This window comes from Pseudorca crassidens, chromosome X (genome assembly GCF_039906515.1).
Source record: "Pseudorca crassidens isolate mPseCra1 chromosome X, mPseCra1.hap1, whole genome shotgun sequence".
NCBI classification, from domain to species: Eukaryota; Metazoa; Chordata; class Mammalia; order Artiodactyla; family Delphinidae; genus Pseudorca; species Pseudorca crassidens.
In genome coordinates this window covers 4,846,297-4,859,588 of record NC_090317.1, presented here as the reverse complement: position 1 = coordinate 4,859,588, position 13,292 = coordinate 4,846,297, and the positions used below count along the sequence as shown (strand labels likewise).

The 13,292-nt window shown below is 41.0% G+C and overlaps 1 protein-coding gene across 5 annotated transcripts in view; it reads left to right on the top strand.

Moving 5' to 3' along the window:
* The window catches only part of MTM1 (myotubularin 1), a 98,440-nt gene that overhangs the window by 67,346 nt on the left and 17,802 nt on the right, over window positions 1–13,292 (top strand). For all 5 annotated transcript variants that reach the window (XM_067724563.1, XM_067724562.1, XM_067724561.1 and 2 more), the window contains 4 exons: window positions 298–381; window positions 2,617–2,766; window positions 7,379–7,567; window positions 11,359–11,544. In XM_067724563.1, the coding sequence (XP_067580664.1) occupies window positions 298–381; window positions 2,617–2,766; window positions 7,379–7,567; window positions 11,359–11,544 (609 nt within the window). The remainder of the gene's footprint in view (window positions 1–297; window positions 382–2,616; window positions 2,767–7,378; window positions 7,568–11,358; window positions 11,545–13,292) is intronic.

The following is a 13,292-nucleotide window of genomic DNA, read 5'->3' as shown; positions in this document are numbered from 1 at the left end:
GGGTCTGGAAATCTGAGTTTTGTGCAGCAGCATTTAAAAAAAAAACACCAAAAGAGATGTTTGTAGCCATAGAAAATTGCGGTCTCAAAAGTATACAATTGTTAATCAAGATAGAAGGTAGTGTAGGTCTAGTCTAAATTTTTCACTGTTATTTCTTGCTTAAAAGTCTCAGTTGGGGTTGTGATTTCATGGTAGGCAAATCTAGTAAAAAAAAAAATCAAAGGATGTAGTATTAATAGAGTATTAGTTCCTTTACACTGAACTTGAAATTCTTTCTCTTTTTTTTGCCTTTTCTAGCCAATATTTGCATTTTTAAATGAAGAAAAGTTTGACGTGGATGGATGGATGGTTTATAATCCAGTTGAAGAATACAGAAGGCAGGTAAGTCAGTAGATACTGTAGATGTGGGGAATCTCAAACCTGCCTGGTGATGATATGCCATCAGTCACGCTCTTTGAGTATCAGTAACACCCTTGCTAAATAAATTTTTCCTGGCAGTGGTATAATATGGCTCATTCTAGTACTGTGGAACCTACAGGCTCATCCCAGGGCCATGTTCAAGCTGCACTAGAGGCTGCATGGCTAAGTTCTCTTTCCTTCCGCTACGCGAAGAACATCCATTATATTGTTGTCCGTGAAATGAATCAAATACTCAGAGTCTAGAGAAGCCAGACTTCTGTACCTTACTACTCAGGAGTTGATGTCATGATGTATGTATTTGGGAGCCTAAGTATTACTGGCAGTTAGATTTCTGTTATATTCATTTCAGTTTAAAGATTCAAATGAATTAGAACTGTTTTCCTGTAATGACTTTTCCAAGAATGCTTTGATGAATGTGTATGAGAATTGCCTTTACTGCTGTCTTAGTAAACTTCACCCACATGCATGTTTACTTGCAATAATAAAGCGGGAGCCTTCGTGTATTGTTGCTGTTCGGGGCAAAGGTCTCTCTGCAACAGCTACACTTTGACCTCTGCTGTAACCAAATCATAGGACAGTTAGGAGTTTTGTGATGAGGTTTTTCATAATTCTCGTTCTACAAAGCTCATAAAGTAATTGGGAAGTTTTGTTGAATGAGGTTTGAGAATCAAATCAAGCCCAGTGAATGTAAAGTAAAATCGTAGAACCCTAGACTTGAGAAGAACCTTCTAGCCACCACTTCCACTACCAGGCACCTGGGTTGACTTCCCGGTTTAGCCTTTTTCTTTTTTAAATTAATTTTTATTGGAGTATAGTTATGTTACAATGTTGTGTTAGTGTCTGCTGTACAGCAAAGTAAATCAGCTATAGCACAGGGAACTCTACTCAGTGCTCTGTGGTGACCCGTTTAGTCTTGATCAGTGGTTTGCCTCTGTTCATAAGAAGGTTCGGTGCTCAGGGATGTGGGTGTGGGAATTTATCTCTAGGGCACGTGTATGCGGTAGTATGTCCTGTTGCTTCCAGAACTCAGATTTAGTTTGTTGAGTTTTTGAAGGCTGTGTGTACCTCTCATTTTAATAACCTCTATTCCAGGTCAGTTGTGGAGGCAGAAGAGGGACCATGAAAACATCTTGCATGTTTTGGAGACCTCTGTAGTGTTATGTATTAAAATATTTGCACCTTAGTTTTTGAGTGTTATTGACAATATTAAGACTTACTTTTTAGGGCTTCCTGTTTTTAAGCTTGCATGCATATATGAACTCTTGAAGGTATTTAGTTCTAGAATGCCATTATATTCCATCTTTTTTTCTTATACCTTTCTGATGGGACTTGTAACTCTCTAATTGGACTCGACATCCGACTCATCTGTCTGGCCCGAGCTCTATAGGGCCAGACGTAAAGATGAGGTACTATTTGCGTCCCCAGAGCAAGCACCCACATGGCTCACTTTTGTGTGTGTACTTGTGTGTTTGTGAGCATGGGGAGAGAGTTATTCCACCACCTCTGGACCTTGTCCACAGTAGCTACAATTTTGTGGGTAGGCGATAGGATGGGAGGTGTCTTCCGTGTCACACTAGCAGTCTGCTTAGAATGCAGATGAGTGTATTTCTCACACAGCCCATAGAGCAATCACCCATCCCAAACCACTTGATTGAAGAAACTCTCAGGAGGTGGCGAAATGAGCCTCCCCGGAGGGGTTTTCCTTACTTCCCTTCTGTGAATGTCTTCATAAGCTCAGCCTCTTTCTACTTTGGAGCAGGTTGAAGCGAGTGGGGAGTGGAATTGGCCTGATGGCTTTTTTACCCTCAATCAGACACAGATGAAGATTACACAGTGTACTTTTCTTTAGGGCGTGGGGCGGTTTGCACGGGTCGGGGAGGAACTTGGGTTTCTCTTTATTGTACAAGTAGTAGAGAAAAGTTTGACATGAAATCAAGGAAGATCTCAAGTTCAAGAGAATTTGTATTTACCAGCGATAGTTTAGAATTCTGGAACCCGCCAGTGTTTTGTCTTGTGTTCTTACATTGTCTGGATTATCGATCGATCTGCCTCCCTTACTATAAATCAGTACACCGTTACTACCCCGCTGTCAGAGGCACACGCACATTCTGCTCGAAAGAAGAAAGGAGACCCATCCAAGGCCAGATCCAGAGATGAAAGCATCAGTGCTGACGTGGACTTCCTTTCTTCCTGCAGGGCTTGCCCAATCACCATTGGAGAATCACTTTTATTAATAAGTGCTATGAACTGTGCGACACTTACCCGGCTCTCTTGGTGGTTCCATATCGCGCCTCAGATGATGATCTCAGGAGAGTTGCAGCTTTTAGATCCCGAAATCGAATTCCAGTGAGTACTGCAATTAATGTTTTCTGTAAGGAGTGCCTTTTCTTCCGTGAGAACAGTAGTCAGAGGAACACTCTTTTGGAATTTCAGTCACACAAATAATTATCAAGTGTCCTCTGAGTGCAAAGCAGCAGGCCAAATGGGGAAAGAAGTAAGACGTCACCTGCCTTCCAGGAGCTCGCGATCAAGGACAGAGAATGAACTCAAGTAATTCTTATACAGGAGAGGGTACAGGTAACACCAGGTGGAAAGGAAGAAGGAAGGACAGGGTCCCTGTGGCTTGTGTCTTCGTAGCACAATAACTGACAGGCATTAGGCTCTGGGTAATGTCGGTTGAGTTATGCTGGAAACCGTGCACCTAGCCTATGTTATGGAGCCTATGAGTATAGGCTTTTACGTACCACCTTTATTAGGATTTGTCTATCCTCATCACGTTTGTAAGCTGCCTTCATACCATTAGCAACCTGGGGTCAGGTGCAGACTATCCCAAACTATATTTACGGTATCACTGGACCTAGTTCATAAATTAGTCTTTGGTTCTTAAATATTTATGTACGAGTCACCCTGTCTACTCTGTGTCCATAAATCTTGTTGGCTAAAAATTTAGAGAATTTTTCCCCTCTGTTAATTTCCAGGGCATGTCATAATAAGTACATTGTCTTATTTTGTTTTGGTTTGATTTTGAAAAACAAGGGTTGAACAATTAAGATTTAATGTCACGTTGCCTTTAACTTCCAAGTCTAGACATTTTTGTCCCTAAAAGGATATTTGTGTGAAACTTTCGTTATGCTATCAACATAATATGAATTGTAACTTTTTTAATGCACTTGCTTCGCTAAGCACGAGTGTCCTTTCGTATCTTCACGATATATATTATACTTGAAAGTATGTTCTTTGGCTCCTTTTGCGAGAATACTGTGCTGATGAAGCTAGAATTACCATTTCGCTCCTCTCGTGCTCGACCCCTGCCCTGGCTAGCTGTCTTGCTAATCCATGCCTCACCTGCAGGAGAACTGGGCTAGGATAGTGTGAATTGATTTTGTTCACTCCTTCATTCAGTTAATATTTATTGAACATCTACTGTGTGTGTATGCGTGCGTGCGCGCGCGCGTGTGTGTGTGTGTGTGAATTTCACGGGATTGGGGGTAGGAGAGGAAATGAAACAACTGAACCCAGCCCACTGTGCTCAGGCTGCCGTCTTGATCCAGTTGTTCCCCCTGTTCTGAGTGAATGGGAGCCCACCGTAGAGTAAATAGAATGCTTAGCTTTTTACTTAGCCATTTTATTGATCCTTCTTACTTTGTGATGGCCAATTTGCATTTATTTTTCCTTAAAAAAACTGAGGCTAAGCTCTCCATCACTTCTCTATCTTTTATAGATTACCATGCTTAATAATATCTAATAATAGGGCTTCCCTGGTGGCGCAGTGGTTGAGAGTCCGCCTGCCGATGCAGGGGACACGGGTTCGTGCCCCGGTCTGGGAAGATCCCACATGCCGCGGAGCGGCTGGGCCCGTGAGCCATGGCCGCTGAGCCTGCGCGTCCGGAGCCTGTGCTCCGCAACGGAAGAGGCCACAACAGCGAGAGGCCCGCGTACCGAAAAAAATATATATATAATATCTAATAATAGATAATGTACTCTTTGTGATATACCTTCTAATCACCTGACTCTTGACTATAACCCAGGAAATGTATTTGCTTTTGATATGAAATCATTAATATTTGATATTCAGTTCTTTTTAAAAAAACATATAAAGATACAAAAAGCATTGATGAGAAAGCAGTCTTGTTATGTTGTCCATAAATAAGATGCAGAGTATTATAAAATATCACTGAATAACAAAATGATCCACATGTATTAGTGTTCCCATTAATGGATACTTACTCCTTTGTTCTCAAACAGGTTGGTCTTAATGTTATCGAATTCTTTAACATATAAGTAATACATATTTATTTTAGACATTTATAAAAATACTGGTAAGGCTAAAGGAGACTGCCACCTAGTGAGAACCACAGTTATGTGCTTCCAGACTTCCTTCTATGCATACATATTTTTATTTGGAAAAAAGAAAATTATTCTGTGGTTTATGTCTCAGTCTGCTTTTTCTACACTGATGACTGTCTGTTTCATGTGCTGGTGTGTAGATGTACTGTATAGATTGACAGAAAACTGTCAGTCAGTTTTCTATTCCTATTATAAACAGTGCTGTGATAAACATCTTTTGGTGGCTAAATATTTGTGTACATCCTTAATTATTTATGGCTTCTACATATTAACTTCAAAAAGAATAGCCTGATATAGTAGCGTATACTTTAAAAGCACTCACGGTAGTTGATGTTGTGATATTTGCATTACTTGTACCTGGTCATCTGTATGGCAAGCATCCTTTTTATAAAGGTAGTTGAGATCCCGAAAGAAAAAGCAGGTAAGAGGTGAAACCACTCGTAACAATAGCATTTCTTAACATGGCCTGGTGATTCCAGTCTTAAATCTCCCAAGCAGAGAGAAGAAGGGCAGAAGAATGGAGGGCATGCGGGGAACAGGGCCGTTTCTTGCATATGACCTGATTTAAATTTAAAACTTGATGAGGGTCTTTATCAAATAATAACTGTCTTGTATGTGCAGCGATTTGCTCTTTTAAAAGTGATCTCATATTGGGAATTCCCTGGTGGTCAAGTGGTTATGACTCCACGCTTTCACTGCCGAGGGCCCAGGTTCCAGCCCTGTGTTGGGGAACTAAGATCCCACAAGCTGCCCAGCGCGGCCCCTCCACAAAAGAGTGGGGACTTCCCTGGTGGCGCAGTGGTTAAGAATCTGCCTGCCAATGCAGGGGACACGGGTTCGATCCCTGGTCCAGGAAGATCCCACATGCCGTGGAGCAACTAAGCCTGTGCACCACAACTACTGAGCCAGCGCTCTAGAGCCTGCAAGCCACAACTACTGAGCCCGTGTGCCACAACTACTGAAGCCCACATGCCACAACTACTGAAGCCCGCACGCCTCCACTGCTGAAGCCCACATGCCCAGAGCCTGTGCTCCGCAACAAGAGAAACCACCGCAGTGAGAAGCCTGTGCACTGCAACGAAGAGTAGCCCCCGCTCGCCACAACTAGAGAAAGCCTGCGTGCAGCAACGAAAACCCAACGCAGCCATAAATAACTAAATAAATAGATAGATAAAATTAAAAAAAAAGAGTGATCTTATATCAAATCAACATGTTGTAGACCTTAAATTTACATAGTGTTATAGGTCAAGTATATGTCAATAAACCTAAAAAAAATTAAAAATACATAGATACTTATAAGCGATCTCACGTCTTTTCCCTCTTGGAGGCAAAGCCATAGGAGGTGGGCAGGGCAGGTCTCACCTCCATGTTGTAGATTAGAAAGTGGAGGTTGAGGGAGGCCAGCACTTGTGCCCAGGCCTCCCAGGCCTGAGCCTTTGGAGTCTTAGTTGGGGGCCACAGTGGTGTTTTGACTGGGCCCTGGCAGGCACAGAGACTAAATTGAATGAGTATTCATTCGTATTATATAATCTTTTCTCATTGACGTGTTGTCATTATTATACACAGTGATTTTTATGAACATCATTGCTCGTCATTTGCCATAGTGGGGAGGTGACTTCAAAGACGACAGTGTACTTGGCCTTGTATTAAGTGAGCTCGAACACTTGTGCTTCTGGGGTTGTGTCTGCTTTTCATGGGTTTTCGTACATGCGTTCTCCATTCATTCTCCCAGTAGCGTCATGCTGTCACGTGGCTCCGCATTTGATGAAAGAGGGAAAGGACGCTACAGAGGCTGTGAACTCAGCCACCACACTTACCTTCCAGCTTCTGTTAGTTTTATTTTATTTTTCTCTTCTAACAGCTTTATTGAGATAGAATTCATCTATGAAACCATTCATTCATTGAAAGTGGACAGTTCTGTAGCTTTTGCTGTATTACATTTTTAGCTTCCTTTTGCAGGTCTTGTTTCTCAGGTGCTATGAACTGAGAGACCAGGTAGCAAGTGTGCTGGGCTTGTGTGTAAAATTGGAGAAGGTTGATTCTGAGTAAAGGCTCAGAGCTCTCCCAGGAGGCGGGTGTCCAAGCTTCATTGTGGAGACTCTGGCAGCTCTTTGGCTGTCCTGAGATCCTGTTTGCTTTCTTTGGGTTTTCAAGCCCCTGTGTTAGACTCTAGAGTTGAGAGTGTTGGGAAAATGACCTGCAGGTGTGAGGTACCAGGGGTGGTTTTCTTTACCTCTCACCTTTTGCTAAAGCTGTTTCTGGGTGATGACAAATCCAGTGCAAGCTACAGGACTGAAATAAAATATCTGAAGCTTTCTGTTTCCTTTAAGTGATGTAACTATTTTTAGGTAAGCATTTAATGTTTTTAGATGTGGTGCGAATTAAGAAAAGACTAGTAAAGCAACTGGTTATTCTCGTTGGCTCTGAATAGTCATCGTTGTTAAATGTGTGTTTCTGGGCACACGTGGAAATGGCAGGTGAACAAGCATCCCGTTTCAGCAAAATGAGATTCACTTCATCCTGATTGTTAGTGCTCTCTTTTTTTTATAGTTTTAATTGTTTTGACATTTGGTTCTTTCTCGATAGCTTAAAATTTCTGAACCAACCGTAGGTGCTGTCATGGATTCATCCAGAAAACAAGACGGTCATCATGCGTTGCAGTCAGCCTCTTGTTGGTATGAGTGGTAAACGAAATAAAGATGATGAGAAATATCTCGACGTCATCAGGGAGACGAATAGACAAATTAACAAACTCACAATCTATGATGCTAGACCCAATGTAAATGCAGTGGCCAACAAGGTAAGTATATTTAATGACATGGTAGAAACTTGCCTTACGTACAGTGTGCAGTGTTTTACCTGAAGGTTGTTGCCATGGCGTATCAACATGTGGGTTTAAATTAAACTTCGCTTAAAGAGGAAAACGAGTTCACTGAAGGTAGAAAGTAGTTTTAATCACAAAACATATCTTAAAAGTTGAATACATTAAAGCCAAATGAAAATAAGCTTTAGGTAAAGTAGAAGTCTAGAGCTGTAGTGAACTTGGGAAAGAGAATCTCTTTGGAGCTCTTTAGGCTGTTGACAGTGATTCTCAGTGTGTACACTAGTGAGGCATCTGTGAGGATTGTGGGAAGCTGTAGTTGTTAAAATCCTAAATTTGTAGCTTTATCTAAGCATTCTCTTCACCATACTCAGAAGTGTGTGTTCTCATTTATATGAGACAATCCAAGAAATGAGTAGATCCATGTATGTGAGTTTTACAGTTATACACATAATGGTAATATTTTCAAAGAAATCTGTCTCAAGGGTCGTCTTGGCCTTCTTAAGCAGAGTATGCAGACTGCCCCTAAAGTTGAATGACAAGGCAGTGTTGCCTGCAGGACTCCTCAGCAGATGTTCAAGGTGGAAGGCTGTTTGCCCCTGCACTACAGGGCCCAAGATTCAGAAATACCTTTGACATTCAGTTTAACCTTTTTGTTTTTTTTTTCCCTTTCCCTCTCCCATTGCCAGCTGTCACTTATAAGTATTCACAGTGGGCCTGCCCCATTCCACCTTTCAGATGTATGGCTTCTTGTCAGATGTAGGCTTAAATTTCATCATCTTGAATATTTTGCTTATCCCAAGGTCATTTATCTGGCATCTTCAATTATTCAGAGCACAAGACAAGAACCTGAAAGCAAAACAAGTCCTCAAGCAGCTCAGATAGTTTCAGTAGCTTCCTAAATGGACCCTGTGATGTCTGTCTGCACAGGCGTGTGTGTGGGGCTCCACTCATAATTATTTGCACACAGATTGTGCACCTTACACATTTACTTTTGGACCCGGTATTTGTTACTGCAGTTGGTTTTGTTTTACAAGACGAAAATGGTATTGAAATTATTTGTAAAGCAGTCAGGTAGTGAAATCGATAAATAGGTTAGGAAATGTAACACAACATTTAGGAAATTAAGTCTAAATATGAATATCTTGTTGTATTATCCTTACCTTTATATTTCTGTTCCTGCTATCCTTCAGGTATAATTCAGAGTTGAATACATGTATAAAATGAAGTATTTCCATGTATACATTTAGCCTGAAACAGATATCATATAACATTAAAATGGGGTATTTAGAAAGAATTTTTTTAAGTATATAAAATGTATAAAATGAATAACTTTATTGTATTAACTCTAAAGCTCATTGTTGTAGCAGTAGAATTCTTGAATGCCTTTTTAACACTCAGGAAATATGCCTGTGTTTCTAGTCCATTTAGGAATGAAGGGAAGGAAAAAATTAAGCAAAAAAACCTAGGCTTGAAAGATCTGTGCATCATTCTCTAAAAAAACACACTCAGGTTCCCCTCCTCCCTCGACCGTGTCTTCCTAGTCATCTGTATCCATAGCAACAGGCTGTGTACGTGGTTGTACTAGGTGACATGGGTGGTTCTTTTTTGTTGAAGAGAACTGAAAAGAAAACTTCAAAACTAATCAGAGATGTGGAATTTGAACTTTTGGGGACTCAGTCTCTGCTTGACTGATTGATTTTTACCCTTCTGAATTCTCTCCTCTTTGGACCGAATTGTTCTGCCCTTGTGGATATTTAGACATTTACAGCCCTGTATGTAACAAGCAACATTGCACCATTTTAAATTAAAGAAAAAAACAAACAAAGGAAACCTAGAGGCAGATAAGATCCAGCAGCCTGTGATGAATTAAAGCAGGACTGTGTTAATGTCTGTTTTTGGCAGAAACTTTGGCAATGAATTATTACTTTTTCCTCCTATCATCTTCAGTGATCTACGAAAGAAACTCCAGAGTTAGGAATGTCTTTGAAAATCACTAACTGTTTACAAACCACATGTACAGAGAAACAGGTCACATGTCCGTGGGAGGGTAACGTGTGTCCTCGTGTGAGAGGCTTGCAGATCCAGTTCACAACAGTGACTGCCAGGGGGATAGGTGCACCTCTGTTGTGACCTCTGATGGCAGCTGCAAGGTGTTATTCCCTGAGGTAGGGGTAACCAAGGAGAGGGGAATATGACCCATTTGTGTATGGATTCATTAGCTGATAACTATTTAAAAACAAAGTGAACGTTTATTGTCTACTTACTACTGATGCCATTTGTAGCAAGCTTTAAAAACACATTTCTGTCTAAATAAAATACAATTTCTTACCTAGAGTCTCTGGAGATCAAGGCCTCTGGCTTGTACATAGGTCTCCAGGTTTGAAGTTCAAGTGGTAGCCTTACTTCTACTGCAGGAAACCTTCTCTGTGACTAACCCCGGAAAAAAACCATAGGATGTATTGGCCCTTCTGTCCCGAGCTACAAGTTTATATTCCTTCAATTGTAAATGAAAAGAGAAGAGGTATTCCGTGGCAATGGCAGGCATGTCGCTTGTCTGTCCTTTACCTGCGGGCACTGCCGAGATAGTGCAACTTGGCTTTGACTGTTTACTTACCTTTACTGGTGAGTTTACATATTCATATGTTTTTATGATGTTAATTAGCATCCTTCCATTTCAGCTTGCTTTCTTCGAAGGTCCCCGAATAATTTAACTTTTTCTTAAAAGGCCGGAGGCCACACGTTCCATGGCATTTTAAAGCATTAAGCAGAATGCAGCCAGGTTCCTAAACAAAGCCGGAGTGTTTCTTTTTGTCTTCGTGGAAAAGAGGCATCTTCACGACCCTGTGAAAGGGAAGTGACGCCCAGCCTAGCGGGTGGATGCTGGTAGGCGCCACGGCAGGTGGTAGCCATCTCGTCCCCGCTTGAAACCTTTTGTCCCTCCAGGGCCCACCACGTGCAGCACTGTCCTGGTGTTTGCATAGCACACAGACAGTCATGGGGCACTAGAAAAGGTTCAGGCTGTGAAGTCAGATGACTTAAATTCTGCTGCTTACCTCTGACTTTGGGTGTAGTTAAATAGCATCTCTTCTCATTTTCAAAATGCAGTTAGTAATACCTGTCTTGCAGCATTGCTGTAAGAGTTAGATAAAATTATGTAAAGCAAGAATCACAGTATCATTAAATGGTGGCTGGTGTTAACTGTTATAGAGCCTGGCTCCTTTTAATCTTATGAGACCTGGGTAGTATTATCCCCTGTTCTACAGGAGACAGCGTTGAGGCGCAGAGAGGTTAAGTGCCTTGCCCCTTATCACACAGCAAAGAGGGGCTGAAACTGAGCTATCGACCTGGGTCTATCTGTCTCCAAAGCCTGTCGTTTTCCTCTAGCCCGTCCAGTCCCATGGGAGCCTGCCCCTGAAGAGTACTGTTAAAATCCGATGGAAGACAACGACCATTCAGAACCTGCTCTTGCCTTTCCAGATCCAGAAGAAGAGCTAGTAATTATAGAACATTTTGAAAATGATTTTTTCTCACAAATACAGATCCTCCGGAAATTGCCAACTCACCGTCTTTTTTCCCTAGCTCAAAGTGTGACTAATGTTGTTGACGCCTAGCGTCAGATAGGAAGTCGGGTCACATCAATTATCGTATCTAAGTTGCAAGTTTTTAGGTTGAGATTTGGAGGACCAATAACCTTTGAAATATTTGTGTAAGTTACTGAAGCAATAGAAAACCCAACTTACTGTTTTGTGTATCTTATTGTTTCTTAGGCGACAGGAGGAGGATATGAAAGTGATGATGCGTATCATAACGCCGAACTTTTCTTCTTAGACATTCATAACATTCATGTCATGCGGGAATCTTTGAAGAAAGTCAAAGACATTGTTTATCCTAATGTGGAAGAATCCCACTGGTTGTCCAGTTTAGAATCTACTCACTGGTTGGAACATATCAAGGCAAGTATATCTTTTTGAAAAAAGATACACATATATAAAAAAGAAAGTAATGGTTTAGTGGATCAGGAAATTTTTTTGATTCCTTAAATTTAAAAAAAAACTGAACAGCGAGAGAGAAAATATTTGTTGTATGTAGCTCTACATTTGACAATTTTGTGTTTCTTTACAATTTGCTTACCTAAATTAAAGATTTCACAATATTATCTCCAGAATATTTTTTAGAGTTTGTAGAGATGTCACTTTCCAACTCGTCAATAGCAAGTAGTTGAGGCTTTCACCCAGGTTTATTTAGGAGTAGATAATTTATTATTGAACCATTACTGGGTATGACCCTCAAGAACCTAGAGCAATTGTTTTTATTGAAACTTACCTCAAATTGACTTTGTTTAAAGAATGAGTTTTGTGTTTTTATTATATTCAATCCTTCATCTTGATAGAGGCATCAAAAACCTCCATTCTTTTAAAAGTACTTGAAGTTGGGACTTCCCTGGTGGCGCAGTGGTTAAGAATCCGCCTGCCAATGCAGGGGACAGAGGTTCGATCCCTGGCCCGGGAAGATCCCACATGCCGTGGAGCAACTAAGCCCGTGTGCCACAACTACTGAGCCTGCGTTCTAGAGCCCATGAGTCACAACTACTGAGCCCTTGTGCCACAACTACTGAAGCCTGCACGCCTAGAGCCCATGCTCCACAACAAGAGAAGCCACTGCAATGAGAAGCCCATGCACCGCAACGAAGAGTAGCCCCCGCTCGCTGCAACTAGAGAAAGCCCGCGCACAGCAACAAAGACCCAACACAGCCAAAAATAAATAGATAAAATAAATAATAATTAAAAAAAAAGTACTTGAAGTTATGTGAGGGAACTAACAATTTTAGAAGCCACCATTTAGTTCTATAAACAAACAAAAAGCCAACCTTAAATAGGTGGATTCTGAAGATAGAGTGTTTTCTAGTCAAAATTTATTTTCCAACTTGACAGGAGTTATAATTTTAGTCAGTCTCTCGAACTTTCGGGTTTTTTTTCATAGTTTATCATCCTCAAAAATGAATTGCAAAAAATCTAATTGTGACAACTAAATGTAATATGGTATCGTGGATAGGATTCTGGACTAGAATAAGAGAACATTAGGTAAAAACTAAGGAAATCTGAATAAAGCATGGCCTTCATTAAAATTAAGTTTATTAATAATTTAATAATATATCTATATTGGTTCATAGTTGTGACAGATGTACCATACTATTCTAAGATGTCAATAATAGGGGAAATTGGGTCGAGTATATGGGAACCTTCTGTAGTACCTTTATAACTTTTCTGTAGATTTTGAGAATGGCTCTTCAAGGGCTTTTGTAGACAAAGCAAAAAGATACAGTTTAGGTGGGTTTAAATTTTTTTTATTATTATTAATTTATTTTGGGGCTGCTTTGGGTCTTTGTTGCTGCGCGCGGGCTTTCTCTACTTGTGGTGAGCGGGGGCTGCTTTTTGTTGCGGTGCGCGGGCTTCTCATTGCGGTCACTTCTCTTGTTGCAGAGCACGGGCTGTAGAGCTCACAGGCTTCACTAATTGCAGCGTGTGGGCTCAGTAGTTGTGGCTCACGGGCTTAGTTGCTCCGCGGCATGTGGGATCTTCCTGGACCAGGGCTCGAACCCGTGTCCCCTGCATTGGCAGATGGATTCTTAACCACTGCATAGGTGTGTTTAATTTTTTAAAGGAAATAACTACACAGGTCTGAAAAGGTGAATATACTGGTT